General features: G+C 37.6%; 1 protein-coding gene across 2 annotated transcripts in view; it reads right to left on the bottom strand.

The window, feature by feature from the left end:
• Nucleotides 1–685: 685 nt before the first annotated feature.
• Nucleotides 686–17,094, bottom strand: part of LOC129276498 (ubiquitin carboxyl-terminal hydrolase 48-like) — a 37,064-nt gene continuing 20,655 nt past the window's right edge. The window contains exons 16-28 of one of the 2 annotated variants that reach the window (XR_010295654.1): nucleotides 16,765–16,937; nucleotides 14,882–15,013; nucleotides 14,048–14,172; nucleotides 12,544–12,660; nucleotides 11,465–11,640; nucleotides 10,741–10,856; nucleotides 9,046–9,245; nucleotides 8,173–8,307; nucleotides 7,272–7,449; nucleotides 5,954–5,983; nucleotides 2,565–5,076; nucleotides 1,358–2,200; nucleotides 686–1,316 (exon numbers count right to left, since the gene is read on the bottom strand). Coding sequence is in view for 1 of the 2 variants with exons in the window: in XM_064109243.1 (XP_063965313.1) it covers nucleotides 5,054–5,076; nucleotides 5,954–5,983; nucleotides 7,272–7,449; nucleotides 8,173–8,307; nucleotides 9,046–9,245; nucleotides 10,741–10,856; nucleotides 11,465–11,640; nucleotides 12,544–12,660; nucleotides 14,048–14,172; nucleotides 14,882–15,013; nucleotides 16,765–16,937 (1,405 nt within the window). In the remaining variant the exon portion in view is untranslated. Of the gene's footprint in view, nucleotides 5,077–5,953; nucleotides 5,984–7,271; nucleotides 7,450–8,172; nucleotides 8,308–9,045; nucleotides 9,246–10,740; nucleotides 10,857–11,464; nucleotides 11,641–12,543; nucleotides 12,661–14,047; nucleotides 14,173–14,881; nucleotides 15,014–16,764; nucleotides 16,938–17,094 lie in introns of both variants that reach the window. The other variant, XM_064109243.1, reaches the window with a different exon arrangement.

Genomic DNA, 17,094 nt, shown 5'->3' with positions numbered 1-17,094 from the left:
ACAAAGATAATGTGTGGGCACATCTTGGTCTAGTGGTTCTGACTCTCGCCTTTCAGAGGGTCGTGGGTTCGTATCCTAGCCGTGGTTTTCTTCAGCAAGAAACTTATCCACACTTTTGCACTCCACCCAGGTGAGGTAAATGGGTACTGGCAGGAAATAATTCCTCAAAAAGCTGTGTGCACCTGAACCGGTAGCCTAGCTTCGCCGGGTAATAAAAACAGCAGGACCCGCTTTGAGAACAGTTTTCGGACCCTGGGTGAATATACTGTTATTATTATTAAAGAGTAAGAAAGGTAGGAGAGAGGGAGTAGAACAACTAATAAAGAGAATTGAGAAAAGAAAGGAGCTAGAGAAGTAAGAGGGGGAAGAAAAATAAGGTGATTAAAAATGGAGATATAGGAGGAAAACAAAGGGAAGAGAAGCAAAAGAGAGAGTTAGGAGAAAGGAAGAGGGGTGGGGGGGGGGGGAAACAAGGAGAAACATTGGTAGAAGGGGAGAGAAGAAAAAATGGGGAAAGAAGAACATATTTCTAAGACAAGGACAAGTCTAATGAGAAAAATAACAATGGATTGAGTAAAAAGACAGAGAAAGCAGAGGACAGAGACATCAGTTTAGAATGCAAAGGCACAATCACTAATGAATAAATCATTACCATTAACGACTAAAGAAAGCTCAACGACATGACTTTGAAAAACGCAAAAATATTTATTCTTCCATTTTTATATCGATACACTAGCCTTGACAAAGAAACATGTGAATGTGCTTCATAAGCCTTCAGAAGTAGTATCTCTTATCTACAAGTATATACAACACAAAGTGAACAGAGACAATGTACTTTACTGTGAAAATAGTCAAATGAATATGATTACTGTTATTTTTAAGGATATTGTATCTTCACAAACTTTAAGGGCACTCTTTATCTCCCACAAGTGAAGTCACTGTAAAAATCGTTTTCCAGCCCCATTAAAGCTTGGATCAAGTTCGGTTATTAAAATCTAATTTCGAAAGGAAAAATTTGTTGCAATCCTGAAGTGCTTATCTGAATTAACAAATTATTAATTCGGGCTTGTTTAAAATATATTTATTTCATTACTAGTTCATGCCTTTCCTGGATGTAGCTAACATAGAAAACAACATGTGGGACCACACTATAAATGGATGGACATTTTCAGCAGTTTTTGTGATCAGTTTGCTCATTATCCTGTGACTATAAATTGACAAAAAAAACCTTTGGCAGACATCATTTATTTATAGATTTTATAATTCTCTGTGTGGTTTTGTTCAATTTTGTAAACATTTTATTTTTTTGTTGTTACCTGTACCAGAGTTCTTATCTTTAATCCTACATGTCCATTGCATATGACACTTCTTCAAATACATGTTGTCCCCATTATGTCTTTTATCGGAGCCTAGAACAGCATTTAACATTCCATTTTACAATATCACTTTTAATAAATTTCATTGAGTACGAATCTCCGTAATGAATTCCAAATTAACAAGCACAAGCCTTGGAATAATGAAGATTGCCTTGTACAGTATAGCAGCTCTGAGACAAATCTAACCCGAGATTTTGACAAGCTCCCCCCCCCCCCCTGAACCCACGTCCAAAATAGTAACACATGTGCATGTATTAATTACATACTGTACATGTATGAGAATAAGTTGGTTTATTATCAGAGATGCAGACTGAAGATTGTAAGTAGGTTCAATTTAACAAACGTAGGGGGCATCAACACTTTGCTGGTGTTGCTGCCCTCTACGTTTGTTGGTTCGATTCTTACCCAGGTGGATGTTATGGAATTAGAACATACATCAAAATACACTTTACACCAAACATCATCTACCAGATACTAAAACAGCATTCACATAATACTGAAGTTAAAAAAAAACAAGCAATTTAGTTGAACATATTTTCTCTTTGGGACAGAGTGAAATGTACAGTCATGAAAGACATTGTGTAACACAAATAAAGCACAAATGTCTACTCGATCAAATCCTAGAAAAAAAATGTATGATAGTCTTTTCTGAATTCATTTAGCAACAGAAGTGGGCAATGCTCATAATTACACTAGAATGAATTGTGCAAGACATGGTCATGATTGTCCTGATAGTCTTTGTACATGTATTTGTAATGTGATTATTGACCCGAGCTACGTGTACATTATTGTCATAGCAGAGCTAACTTTAAACCCCCGTCACACTAGAGGCGGAATGCCGTCGGAATGAAAATTCTTGGTACATTCCTGGATATTCGAAGCGCATTCTAAAAATTCTGACTGCATTCTGAGTGCATTCCAGACATTCAGGTCCATTCTTGTGACCGGCCCGAATGTTTTGCTCATGTTCAAAACTTTCGAAGTGCATTCTGACTGCTCTCTGACTGCATTCTAAAAGCATTCTTAATATTCTTCCTGTGTTCCGACTGTATTCGAGCTGCATTCGACAGTCAATACACCCGGAATGTGCAAGAATCATTAGAGGCGGGATCAAAGGACGTTTTAAGTATTCGAACAACATTTTTGCAAAAGTAGTGAAAATTTCAAATTCCCTCCCGAATGTGGCACGAATTTTGAAAGTTCTTCATTCCGGCTGGTTCTGCTCGATTCCTGCTGATTCCGAATAAGTGAGACGGGGGTATTAGCAATGAGCCTTGAGCAATAAACCTACATAACAGATCCCATATTCTCATTAAGATTAGTCTGCAAGAACAGACTCATATTTGACACTTTAACCAATTATACCATGTCTGGTGTGAAGACTAGATGCCAAACTCTCTGTCTGGGGGCAGCCACAGTACATAGAGAACCTAGTCTCATTACTTTCAGACTCTGCATTGTGCAATATCATATACCGGTATGTGAATTGCGAAAAACAAAAGTCTGTGCCGGCAGACTAGATTATAGAACATAGAACATCCATGTTCGAGGACAAACGGTAACAACCTGTGCATCTAATCATGACTAATCATTTTTTTCATGGTCGCAATCGCAGATTTCCCATTATATCCTCCATGGTGACATCATGCAGGAACTCTCTTGCACATTTCCATGCTTCCTTTGGTGAAAATATACTACCGAGTCTCATTTGTTCTGATATATTGCAAGAAGTAATTCATTTCATGTAGTTTTCTTTCAAGTTTTTGCCTACTGTACTTGCTTATTGTCATTTTGTATTGCGCTTTGTAACTTTTGAAAAAGCACTTTGCAAGAAGTAATTATCGATTATCATTATCAAGGCAATTTCACAAGTGAACTGTTTGGCACAAGATGGTCCCTGCACAAGGCCTATGGGAGCTACGGAATTTGGCAGTCAGCATAGAACACATTAAGGACACTCATTAGAACACCAACTTTCATTCAGGAACTCAATTGTGAGTATCCCCCCTTGTGGTATATATAATTATTTGACAAAAATGGCAAACAAAATACAATATCGGTAAACCAAGGTATCGATTCATCATAATTTTTTGTCAGACAATGTCAGGAGGGCGTCTCATGAAGTCCCAAGTCCATTTTATCCGACAGTTACCATAGTAACACTGCTTCTTAGCCAATCAAAATCAAGGAAAGTTGTCAGATCTAATAACTCGTCGGAAGGAAATATTGATGAAACGCTCCCCTGATCCGACAACTTTCCTCGACTTTGATTGGCTGAGAAGCACTGTTACTGTGGTAACTGTCGGATAAAACTAGACAAAACCTCCGGCAAGTCCTCTCATGGAACGCTCCCTACGGGCATGTATTACACAAAGCTAAACGATCAATATTGCACAAAGCAAATCCCTTTCTACATTCCAGGTGGGTGTTTCATAAAGCTGTTAGTAAGTTACAAACGACTTTAGGAACGACCGGTGACCCTTTCTTGTGATGAATAATGTACGCCACATTTTCATTTATGTCGATTTAGTGCCTAAGAAAGGTTCACCAGTCGTTCGTAAAGTCACTTGTAACTCATGTACAGCTTTATGAAACGCCTACCTGGACTATGAACATTACTTAAGGCATGCTTTTTGTAACAGAAAATCCACAGGCAGACAGTGGCCTTGTTAGCGCAGTAGTAGGCAGCGCGTCAGTCTCACATTCCGTCGATTTTTACTCAACCCAAACCATCAAGAACGACATAAAAACAACATTGGTATGAATTACACATAAAATTGTTGGATGATACATGATTCTTACAGTGCATTACAAGCATAAGCTGGACAACTCTTCAGTCACAATGTTTGATACAAATTCATGAAAGATACTTGCTACAAAAATTGTCCACAATCTGAAAAAAGATTTTTGGTTTTACTGTTAGAGAATAAGAATACACAAGTTATTTTTGCATAAGAACGGTAGCATGTGCAGGTACAAGTAATGCATTCATTTTAGACACAGGAAACTTGCTCTCAATTTAATTACTGGTAGTAAATCATATCACGAGCACACAATGATCATGAGATGCTGTAACTTGACTCACATTTTGGCCATCTTCATGTTAGATGAGGCAATTCGGTAATAATATACCTGAATTTTTGGCATATTTCACCACAAACTTCTCATGGAAATTTACCCTCTTCTCATAATACACACTCTGTGAAACAGTTAGGATTATGGTAACTTTGCCATCCAATGGTTAAACCCAAGGAATCCTTTACGTTGATTGGTTGTTGAGCATTGCGTTTGGGCAATACGCAGCTGAACGCACACGCGGAATGCAAATGTGTTTAATAGCCAGGCTTAAACCACACATGGTCTCAATATAGTATAATAGACTCTTTTCAACATATGTGTATTTATATACTTTTCGTGCCTTATATCGACTATTCATTCATTCACTCGACAAGTACAACCTATCAACTCAGACAACCAAATCTGGCACAATAAATATTTATCTTTTCATATACGTTTACCAGCAAATACTCTTCATCCTTTGAACAAATACAATCTTGAAAACACACAATATCTAGCGTATATATCTCTTGCTCTCTGACATGCACTGTACATCCCTGAAATCGCCCAATCAGCATCCTGAATTGTCAGTGACGGGGTCAAAGGTCACAATTCCGAGGTCAACTGCTTTGCAGGCCAGTCCCTGAAAAAAAAGGAGACAAATTAGACATTTAGTTTATGAATTTTCTTGCAAATACAAACTACAATCTGCCGTGTTAAGAGTAATTTTCCTTACATGCTGTGACTGCCAACTCAAACCAACAAAAAGTCCACAAGTCAGCCATATATTTATTTTTATATTAATTGATTTATATATTTATTTCTTTATTTGTAAATGAATGAGTGAATCCATTTATTCATTCCTTCCTACACTCATTCAATCATTCCTTCCAACATCTATTTATTTAATTTATTTATTTCATATTTATTTATATATTTTTTTATTCATTTATTTATTTATAAATATATTTATTCATTCATTTATTTATAGTTTAAAAGAGCAGATACATGTACTAAGCTTTAACATGAAGACTAACCAACATAAACATTGATCATATGTAGAAGCATTCCGGGGAGGGGGAAGATAAAAATAATGTGGAAATGAGGTTTAAAGTTTTGAATTCACAAAGAATAATGATGTGCACACTGTGTAAGATCTGTTGAAACTTCCAGCTGTCCGAAAAATAAGTCTATTAAAACTCTTTAATCTCATCTTCGTTTTGACATTGACTTCATGGATGAAGAAGAAATATTCCCTACTAGGCAACCCAGATTGGCTGGCTCCTCCAAAAATGCGCCTTTGGATGTCTTTGACACATATATGGCGCTATACAAATGCTGTGCATCATCATCATCGTTATTCTTTCTGATAAGCCAATTTTTGCAAATTTTCAACTTCATTTTGCAATTTTGTTTTTGTCCATACAGGCCTTTTATCACACTCCTTTTATAAAGGAGTGTGATAATAAAGGTAGATATGTAATAATGTTTATTACATATCTACCTTTATTATTACATACCTTTGAAGCCAGCTTCTGGTACAGATGATGCTGTAATATGAGAAGATAACAAAACAGTGCGTTACGAATGGATCTTGGGTTTAGAATCAATTTCTAACACTTGTTAATCATGACGAAAGGCAATAATTGTTTTCTTATACTGGCCCTGTTGCATTTCACTTGTCATAAAATGGTGATAAGGATCCTAATTCAGTAAATGACCGAAATGCATCATGTGACAGGTCATTATCTTATAACAACAGGTTAATTTGCTGATGACTGGTACTAATGTCTAGCTCTATTGACCAGCCACAGATTTGAGATAAGAAGATTTATCAAACACACCCAGGTTAATAGCATGTCTGCCAACATTTTAAAACAAACAAAAAAGGGTCCTAATCGCGTAGCACAAAATTTTCTGCTCGATGTCAGGTGTGTCTCCTTCACTTTTTTTTAAATTAAGACATGTTTAGCATTCTTATATTTAAACATTGAGAGAAATTGATTGTTGAAAACTTATATTACTCTTACACTCACGGCCATACCCCACCGCATAAATAAATGTATGGGCTGATTGATTTTTTTTTATCTTTGAATAAATGGAAAAACAGAGTGCTCCTCTTTTTTGGTTGATAAAAAATCTTAAAAATGGGGTAACTCCTAAAAAAAAGAAGTAGTTGGCAGGCCAATTAACAGTCAGGGATTTTTCACCAACTGTTATAAGCTACAGAATTCTGTGCATCTGATTTGCTCAGAACAAATCAGTCAGTAGGAATCACTGAGTAATTGCATCATGAAACATTATATCTTACATAAGTTAAATCGTGTATGCTGATTGGTTTAAGTAGCATCATGTGACCAAACATATTCTCACTATTTTGTGATGATGTTGAAAATGAAACGCCCACTGACGTAAAATTACTATTCTGTGACGTCAATGATGGAATAGTGCACTATTCCATCATTGACGTCACAGATCATGACGGCGCAAGCACTAATACGCGTTTCCGCGTGCTGAGCGCGTGGCTTCAGGAAAAGTAGGTCAGTCAGCGCAGCAGGGTTATCTTGATTCAGATTTAAAAAGGATGAACTACGAGTACAAGAACTAGATTGTCAAATTCTATTGCTCTAACTTACTAAAGTGGGATATAAATCAAATATACCAGGCCTTTATTTCGTAAGTATAGAAGGAATTATTCATCCTCGGTTGCACTGGCAGGCAAAATTACTGTTTTTCAGCCCCTCAGGAAAAAATAGTAATACCAGTCCAACCTCGGATGAATAATTCAAGCTATACTTACTAAAAGCCTGGTATATTTGTACACTATCCCGGACTCACCTCTGACTATTTCATCCATGGCAAGGGGATCTTCACACACGGGGTTGTCTACTATCAGGGTGATCAAGGCTTCGGGCGTGACCCCTAGGTGACCCAGTGTGGCTTCGTTGTCCTGAAGGGGTTTCCCCCGGTAGAGCAGCGTCTGGTCGAACGGTGCCACGCTGAAGGCATGCATGACCTGGTTTCGACACAAACAAAACAGAATGGTGAATGTGAGAGTTGAATGAATAACAGCATGCTTTAAGCCCTAAATTGCTATGACTGGAAACACTGTTATACATAATCTGAATGCAGATAGGATGACGTAGAGGTGTTGTGGCTCAGTGGATAAGTCTCCGGACTGTGAATCACAAGGTCCGGGGTTCAAATCCCACCACAGCACTAGCGTCCTTTGGCAAGGCATTTATCTACATTTGCCACTCTCGACCCAGGTGTAGTAAATGGGTACCCGGTAGGAAGGAATTCCTTGAATGCTCGAGTGCCCGATCAGCGTAGCCGTGCTAAAGCCGGGGTAATAGTAGGCAGCGCTTAGAAACATTTGTATTTAGCGCTAAATAAATTTTGCATATTATTATACTATTATTATGATAAGCTGGGCTAAATAAGTGGAAAATAAGAAGATGGTAAAAACCAATCAAAGGCTGTAGATTTAATTGATTCTAATACAGGTGTAAGCTACAGAAAAAAAAGCAATTTTATATCTCACTGTGATAGAAGTGAAGAAAAAACAAATGCGTAATCTGAAAAGCAGCAAAATCACCCAGTTTTTCTGTGACAAACCTATGGAATCACACCGCTTCTACATGTACCACAGAATGATGTCACAGTCTTGAGGCCAGTGAAAAGCACATTAAAGCCCATTTCTTGAATCCAGTGTTGATGTCATTTCCCATTTTCTTACCTTGATCTTGAGTTCTTTGAGTGTATTTGTCGATGAGACAATCACTTCTTTCTCCCCTCTTACTCTTCTATGCCGAGAACTCCTCCTGGAGCTCGAGTTGTTGTCTAGTTCCAACTTCATTCGCTTGGGTTCGGACTGAAAAGGAAATAATTAACAGTCAAGCAGAATAAACATATCTGGGACCTGAAATTAGTTTTATAAAGTTTTTCGTAAGTTACAAGTAACTTTACAAACAACTGGTTGTGCTTTCTTGTGGTAAATAATACACACCAGATTTGTATTGGTGCCGATTTGTAGTGCAGGACCACCTGTACTAAAGAGATGCCAATTGCTGCTCAATCCACAGAAAGAAGATCATGCACAATATGTGGCAAATACTCCATGATCAGAATTTCTGTTTAAATGTAAGGAAATATAAAAATTACGTATTGCTCATTCATCGCAAAAAAAAAAAGGGAGCGGTGGACAGCTCTGGTACTAGAAGGCAACAGGCTATTAAATATGACCTTGAGAAAAATGGAGTATAGTGGATAGCACAAATTGTCTCCTCATTTCAAAATAACTGAATTGATCTAAAACCAGGATTGGCTGGGGTGGGTCATACTGGTAGCAAACACAGGGAAATACCACCTCGATAATTTTTGACAAAAAAGGGGAAAGAGTTGGAAATGCAGGGAAATGCTATGAAATACACTTCTTGCCCCTTTGCAGGAATTGCCCAGGTGTTTCTCAAGCATATTCTAGCATTTCCTGGTACCTCCCTGTACATCGTAAGTACTTCCCAACATTTACATGGTTTTCTCAGTATTTTCCACCTGGAGAGAAAAACCTGAATTTCTTGGGAAATCGCCAACCCTGGATAAAAACACTAACCTGATGAAAGTCAGGATCCTTGTTCTCCTGGTCGCTGGATCCACCTGGAGACGTGGCGTCCATCAGGAAGCTGATGGCTGCCTTGGGGTTCTCCCCGACCTCTGGCATGAACTTCCGGATGTAGAGCTTGACCCCCGAGTAGGTGAACTTTGCTTGGTGTTCGGCCAGCAGTCTCTCTTGAGAGCATGTCTGACAAAGCTCTGCATAAAAATAAAACAAAAAATGATGAGAATGGGAGTGTAGTTTATTATCATTTTTTTATTATTAGGCTTCTAATAAACATTGTGGTATACTAGCTCTTTATATCTGGGATACAGAATTCCATAAGTTTACAATTTTACATGTATGTGAGACTGCCCATTCAACTGTGCAGTAATAATAAAATCATGATAATCAAAAAAGAAAAAAAAAAAAACATTATACAGAGAGGGAGAGAGAGAGAGAGAAAGGGATTAACTGTGGACTAGGTCTTAGTTTAGAGTTTTGTGTTAGGGGCTATGACTCATTGCTCCCAACGATGAACATGACGTCCTGGCTTAAGAGTTCCACTATTGTTATACTGCCTTGAATTCCCCCTTCCTTTGACTGCCTGGATTTGCTATTCCATGATTGTATTGATTTCTATATTTCCATGTGTAAAGATTACACAATAATTCCAACACATTGGAAGTTCAATAAAGGTGACATCCAGGACTATGACCCCTCAAAAACTCTTGCATGCATACAAGCTGGAATTGCCCAGAAGCAGCGAAAAAAATACACAAGGGCGGAGGGCGAATTCGCCCCGGAAATGCCTAAAGTCGCCCTCAAAATCACCCAAAATCATGCTTTCGGGGGCGACATAAAATCTTAATGTCGCCCCCGAAATTATTGCCGAGCGATAACAACTAAGCGGCCCACGAGCTCCGCTTACCATTTAAAAATCATCAAAAATCCGCACTCAAAATCATGAACAAGCCTTGAAAATAGCGAGGAGCACAGTTTCAAATTCCGAAGTCTTTTTTCTGTACCACGTTTTTCCATACACATGGTATAAAAAAAAATCAACGCAACGGTCGGGAAACGGTTGCATGTATAGGGGTCCATTATGACTACCACCATGTGCAATTTCTAATCCACATTTTCCCCTACAGATATCACAATTCTGTGATAAAATAACTCGAATTACACAGGAAATAAATCCCAGAGTCTAGTAACCTCGCATTGGTGAGTTGTCATTCGGCTTTGCTTTCAAAACGGCCTATTAACATCCAAAATAACTTACCTTATTTGTTGATTATTACTTAAAAATCATTTGTTTTATTTTTCTAGGGGATGAGGTAAATATCAGACAATAAATCATCAAACAAAGCTCCATCTATTTTACAATGCCGGCGGGAGGCACACCCACACAAACACACACACACCCACATCCAAGATTCTAAGCATGAAAAAAATAACTTAAAAAATCATACAATATTAAACAATAAGTAATAATTCATTAATAAGTGAACAGGTATTCCTCAAAATACAAAAAGTAGCATTTGAAAAGAGCTCCCGAAATGCAAAAAGTAGCCCCCGAAAGGTAGAAATGGAGCCCCCAAAATGTTACAAAAAATTGAAAATGGAGCCCCCGAAAAAAAAATTAAATTTTTTCCCTGCCCAGAAGTAATAACCTGGTTTCAGTAGGCAACAAGCCAATAAAAAGGAAAGTACCTGGTTCCGTAATGAAGCACGGCCCATCGGCAATGACCTTCCATATCCTGATGGGTTGGTCTACCTTGTAGTTCGCTTGGAGTAACTCCCATTCAGAGGGCCACACTAATGCAACTCTGTAGGAAAAGAAAATAAAGGCAGATGTTACCTGCTTGCATAAAAAAAGAGATGTCTTTAGTCCAATGGACCAACTGCTATATATCCTCTCCAAGGGACTTGTTCGAAATGCCTTTGAGGAGGATTCTTCTGCACTGGTAAACAACCTTATTCCAAAAACCTTTGCTCTACTAACGAGTAACTACCCTTTTTTGAAGTAAGACTGTCTTGGGCTCACAAAGAATCTTTAGCACTAAAGTCATATTGTCAATGCCGGTGACGATGATTGACCATAATAGGCCCAGGGGAAAGGGGGAGGGGTGGTTCCTAAATTTCCCATATTGTTGCTCATACAATCTGAAGATTATATAAGGGAAATTAAAATAAGTCAGCTTTCGGCTAAAACACAAGTCTCAAGACTAATTTCAAGGTTCCTAAAACATCTTGTCAGTGATATTCATCTAAAAATTTGCTCTAAGCCAATCAGATACATGGATTGGCCGAGTTCAGCGCTGCAAAAATGTTGCAATCACTATGATTATTATTATTATAGTTTTTGTTGTCACTATAATGGTTACTGTCAGAGCTGGCAACCTATTCAGCGCTGACAACTCTCATGAAATCTTACCCTGATGTTTCGTCAATAGGTGATATTGTACTTGGATCCAAGATCAGACCGTTGTGTGCACAGATGAAAGAACCGTTCGAGATGTCGGTCGGGAGATCAGCTTTGACCGGATGCCGTAGGAAATTCCGCCACGCCTCCACGAAGGGAAGCGGCGCAATGTAAACTTCCGTTGACTCCTTGATCCAAACAAATGAAGTACAGAAAATTAATAAAATAAACAAAATTCTAAAAAGCGGGTATACGTTTGTTAATTTTCAACTTGACATCTGAATCTACATCTGGGTCCCATTTTATTATTAGTTGCCCTGATAGGAACTCTTGCTGGAATATCACCTTTTATTTGAAGAGCCAATAAAAATCAGAATTGTCACCGTTGTCATGGTAGCTGACATTCTAGAAAGACTAGAAACCAGGGCCTTCTAGAAAGGCCCTGGTGGGTGCTTCATAAAGCTGTTCGTAAGATACGAATGACTTTATGCAAGACTGGTGATCCTTTCTTGTGCTATGTGATATCCCTATGTAATTGAGTTATGACCTAAGAACATGTTCCAGTCGTGTGCAAAAGTCTTTCGTAACTTTACGAACAGCTTTATGAAGCACCCACCTGGACAAAGAGTGCATTCAATAATTAGTCTCACACCTTGAACACAAAATAACGGACCTCAAAAGTGGAACTACAAGAATGGAACTACCACAATGGTAGGTGTTTCATAAAGCTGTTCTTAAGTTACAAGTGACTTTAAAAACGACTGGTGATCCTTTCTTAGGAACTAAATCCACCCCAATGGAAACCTGGTGTGAACCATTTAACACAAGAAAGGATCACCAGTCTTTCTTAAAGTTGCTCGTAACTTAAAAACAGCTTAAAGAAACACCCACTTGATTAAGAACATTTCAGTATTTTATAAGCTGAAAATCAGTATTTAAAAAAAAAATACAATAGGACAACACATACAACTGAAACTTTGGAAGTCAGTTCTTTGCATGACACCATCAGTACTATTCCCATTTTTCAGTAATAACTATTGAAAATCAGTACTACTTGGCAGCTACGGGAAAAAACATAATCCCCTACTTACCCCCTTTTTCCACGAAGGTCTACTCCTCCCGTGAAACAGCTGCGATAACGATTTCTTCTGGTTTGTGGCAAGATTGCATCTCTTCTGAGCCTGCTCTGCATCCTGTGCATCTGCTAGCTGCGGGAGAGTCATGTACAGACAATAAAATCACAGACACAAAATAGAGTATGTGGGACTGCAAGTAACCAAGAAATGACACAGAACGGAGTATATGGGACTACAATTAAGCAAGAAGTTACAAAGAATTGAGTATATGGGACTACAATAAAGCAAAAAGTGACAAAGAACTGAGTAAATGGGACTGCAATTAAGCAAGAAATGAAAAAGAACCGAGTATATGAGACTACAATTAAGCAAGAAATGACACAGCTAGAACAGAGTAAGTGGGACTACCATGAAGCATCATTTCTACAATGCAGGGGTCCATCTCATAAAGACTCCTTTTAATAACAAATGCACAGTTTCTATAACAAGTTTATGATCAGCCAATCAACTTGAATGATTTGAGTAGCTTTAAACTGTCATTGCAAATTTGTTATTTTAGCAAGTTTTATGAAACTGTTGCCAGATTTGTAGAACAAAAATGCCCCAGGTAGTCTCGCATGCATTTGGTTATTCATTATAGCAGTATTCTAAACATTCTAACATGAGACTGCCACATATTCTTTCTTTCATCATTCATGTGACAAGATTGTAAATTCCAAATGCCACAAACTTTCACTTACATAACTTCCCTGAGAAATGTTTGAAATCAGGGTGGCAGTTTTAAAAACTTGACAATCAATTTGTACCTGATTTTGCTAGAGCACAAATTTGTGTATCAATCAGAAAATTTAATGTTACGGAGACTGAAAGAAACCCCAAAACATGACTGCCATAACATTGTATCTAACAGTTGCTTGATATTCAATGAAGAAGCACAAAATTTGGAAAAAAATATCAAAACTGAAAAGTGATTTCCTGACAATGAGGAAAGAGGTCTTTTCACCACAGTAACAGTATCATCGCTGTAATGCTATAATCTTGTAACTCAGAATTTAAAAGAAATTAGGGCAGCACAGAAAAAGCTGTATTTTTAGAAATATGGAGGCAACCTCATCTAAAACAGTGTCTTTTTTTCCTGGAGAGAACCCTTTCTAGACAAAAGAAGGTTTCCACTTATGACATAACTCTTTCAAGCTTTCAACAAATTTTGAAAATGTTGAGATTTTAACACTCTTACAGCAGTGTGTCCTCTTAGAAATAAGAAAAAATAACTAACCGTACTAACTACCAGTACCGGCCGTACAGAAACATTGTTAGCTCTAACTATGCGCTAAGAGAGGCCCTGTTACAATCGGTAATGTTGCAGTGATCCCTCATGTCACAACAACACGTTGTTTACATATTGGATCCAATGTTTGACATCACAATCTGAAAGATGTGACTGGACCTACTGTCAGTGCTCTGTTAGCACGAACAACTTTTCTGTGTGGCCGGTACTAAGTGTTACAGTGTTACCCACCTGACATTGAAGGCATGGCTGGCTGTCGGCTTTGAATTCTGAGGATTCTGGGAAGTATTTGCGGAGAACCTCCCACACAGGAGCCAAGATGAGTCTCCTCTGACTCATATCTGTACTAAGGTTTCCTGATGTGGAAAGGATATAACAGGATCAAATTAAAAATTTGCATTTTGTAAAACAATATGGTCATCACTATGATTATCTGTGGTTGGGCGGTCTAAGGCGCCTGCCAGACATTTGAAAGTATGAGGTTCGAACCCAGGCCACAGTACCTATGACAGTGAGCAAGGCATTAAATCGATGGTCTCTTTTATCCTACATTCAAATAAATGGAAATGCTTTATGCAATCTTCATCATCATCATCATCATAATCATCATCATCATCATCATCAATATCATCATCATCATCATTAGAATTACCCCCATCATCATCATCATCACCATCACCATCACCATCATCATCATCATCATCATTAGTATTACCACCATCATCACCATCACCATCATCATCGTCATCATCACCACCACCATCATCATCACTATCATCCCCATCGCCACCACCACCACCATAATCATCATCATCATTATCAATATCATCATCATCATCTTCTTCATCACCACCACCACCACCACCACCACCACCACCACCACCACCACCACCACCACCACCACCACCACCATCATCATCATCATCATCATCATCATCATCATCATCATCATCATCATCATCATCATCATCATCATCATCATCATCATCACCACCACCACCACCACCACCACCACCACCACCATCATCATCATCATCATCCTCATCAACCCGATAAATAACTTACTATGATTGCATAGAAGATCCTCATTAAATATGAGAGGTTCTTCATCTTCTTCGTCTTCCTCATCATCTTTCTGCTCCCCTTCTTTCCCCTCCCCGTTCTCTTTCGGACGAGTTCCATTCTTTTCTCCATCATCTATAATTCAAAAGAAATATTCCAGAACACAAAAAAAAAATGTTTTTCACAATTGTGCACTAATGTCAGCAGTGGTGCAATTCAGTTTGCTATGTTACATTAAGTGTCACCATAGTTGGATATCACAATTAAACTTAAAGGGATCGTTTAACTTTGTGAGCAGCTGATTAAAAAAATTCTCAAACTGAGTTGAAACGTGCGTATGAGTGCCTGTACTTGTCCTCAAAACCCCTGAAACAGACCACAATATAGGATGAAAAACTCTAAATTAGATACAAGTAGCAATTTATTAGCCTGATTTTGAGAACCGTCTAGTAGACGGGTTCAGCTTATGACCAGTTTTCTCCAATTCAAAAAGTCTGTTGGCTATTTTGACTGACTTCTGTTGTCTGTATCTCCTATACACACACAATTAGCTGCACTGTACATTCAGTGTATACCTTGTACACACTGTATGTAGGTCATGCTGTGTTCATCTAGAATTAATGTGTTGTGGTGCACATATTCCCTGTATACACATAGTCATTGAAACCAACTCCCAATTATTTCAAACTTTGGTTTACATCTCCAAGGTTTTAAAATTGATCCTGTAAATATAATACTTTGAAACTTTTGGGATGGTATATTTACACTATAAGCCTAATGTTTAGCCCATTTTCAGGAACCAAAAGGAGAATTTTTTAAATCAGAACAAAGTGAAATGATCACTTTAACATGTAATATCAGATTTATATCATATGACAGGAATGTCACAATTTTTACTAAGATTCAAAATCCAATTTACCACATTCAGAATAGGGGGAAATATCTATATAGATTAAATTTTTCACTTGTTGTTTTAGGGGGATCATATATGACAAAAAGATATAAATTTTGGTCTGAAAATGAAAATAAAATGGAATGAATGCAATATCCTGCAGCCATAATTGAAATCCCTTTTGAATGTTGTACATTAAGGCCCTTTAAGAGCTAAAGACCTCATGCAAATGAAGTCATAAGCATAAACAAAGTTGTCAGAGATGCACCAGCTATAAATCACTAACGCATAGCTTTAGCCTATACGATGGCGGTGCAATGATGCCAGTGAATAAAGTCTATTCGACAAACGTATCTTTTCCCTCTTGGTTTTGCATTTTTTATTACCCTTTTTCATGTTGCTTGAACAGTCAAATAGAGAAGGAAAAAAGCGAATGAATGAGAACAAAGGCATCATACCTGTAGATGCACACGATTTCAATGTTGTTTTTGCATTTCTTTTTAATACCTTGGAATAATGACTTAATCATATTTGTACTATTAAATGATTAACACATTTTGCTTAATTCTAATAACATTATACGATATACATGTTTGTACTCCCACCAAAAGTTTTTTTTATATATAATACTCTATGCGTACATGAATTTCAAATTTGTAAACCCAATGTGAAATTGATTTCCTCAATAGACAATGAATATGTTCAATTAAATTAAATTCAATTTGCGTTGTTTGAACAGTCAAATAAAGAAAAAAGCTAATGAACGTTTAATATTTTATACTTTTCTTGCTAACATTATCCTCAAAAATTTCTTTTCACATTGTCGGTATGTCATTCTGTTTACATACAATTTATACAAGAAATCCATGTAGCTCACGTTACGTCGATGTAAACGAATGTTTAATGTAAAATGTGAAGAAAATTAATTTCTTCACTGTGGGCTATCAAATGACTGTGAACTGAAGTGGATTGAATGAAAATGAACGCATCATACCTCCGGCTGCCGATGACACTCCGTTGGTCATAGTCTGGTCATCATCCTCTATCTCCATGTCCTCTTCTTCTGTCACCCCGCCTCCTCCTCCATCGAACTGAGATTCAACATTCTCGACGGCCATCCTCTTCCACTGCCGGAGAGAATCCTTGCCTACCCAGAAACCATCCTCACTGCGATCATAATGACAATTTTTAAAATTGTGTTTTTACTGCGCAAACTTTGCTGGTTAGTTATGGTCAGAATAAAGTAGTTGACGATTTCCATTTAAAAACATTAGAAAACAAAAAGTAAAACATAAGAAAATCAAAAAACAATTAAATATTTAAG

This window comes from Lytechinus pictus, chromosome 14 (assembly GCF_037042905.1).
Source record: "Lytechinus pictus isolate F3 Inbred chromosome 14, Lp3.0, whole genome shotgun sequence".
Classification (NCBI taxonomy): Eukaryota; Metazoa; Echinodermata; class Echinoidea; order Temnopleuroida; family Toxopneustidae; genus Lytechinus; species Lytechinus pictus.
This window is presented reverse-complemented; position numbering and strand designations above follow the sequence as displayed.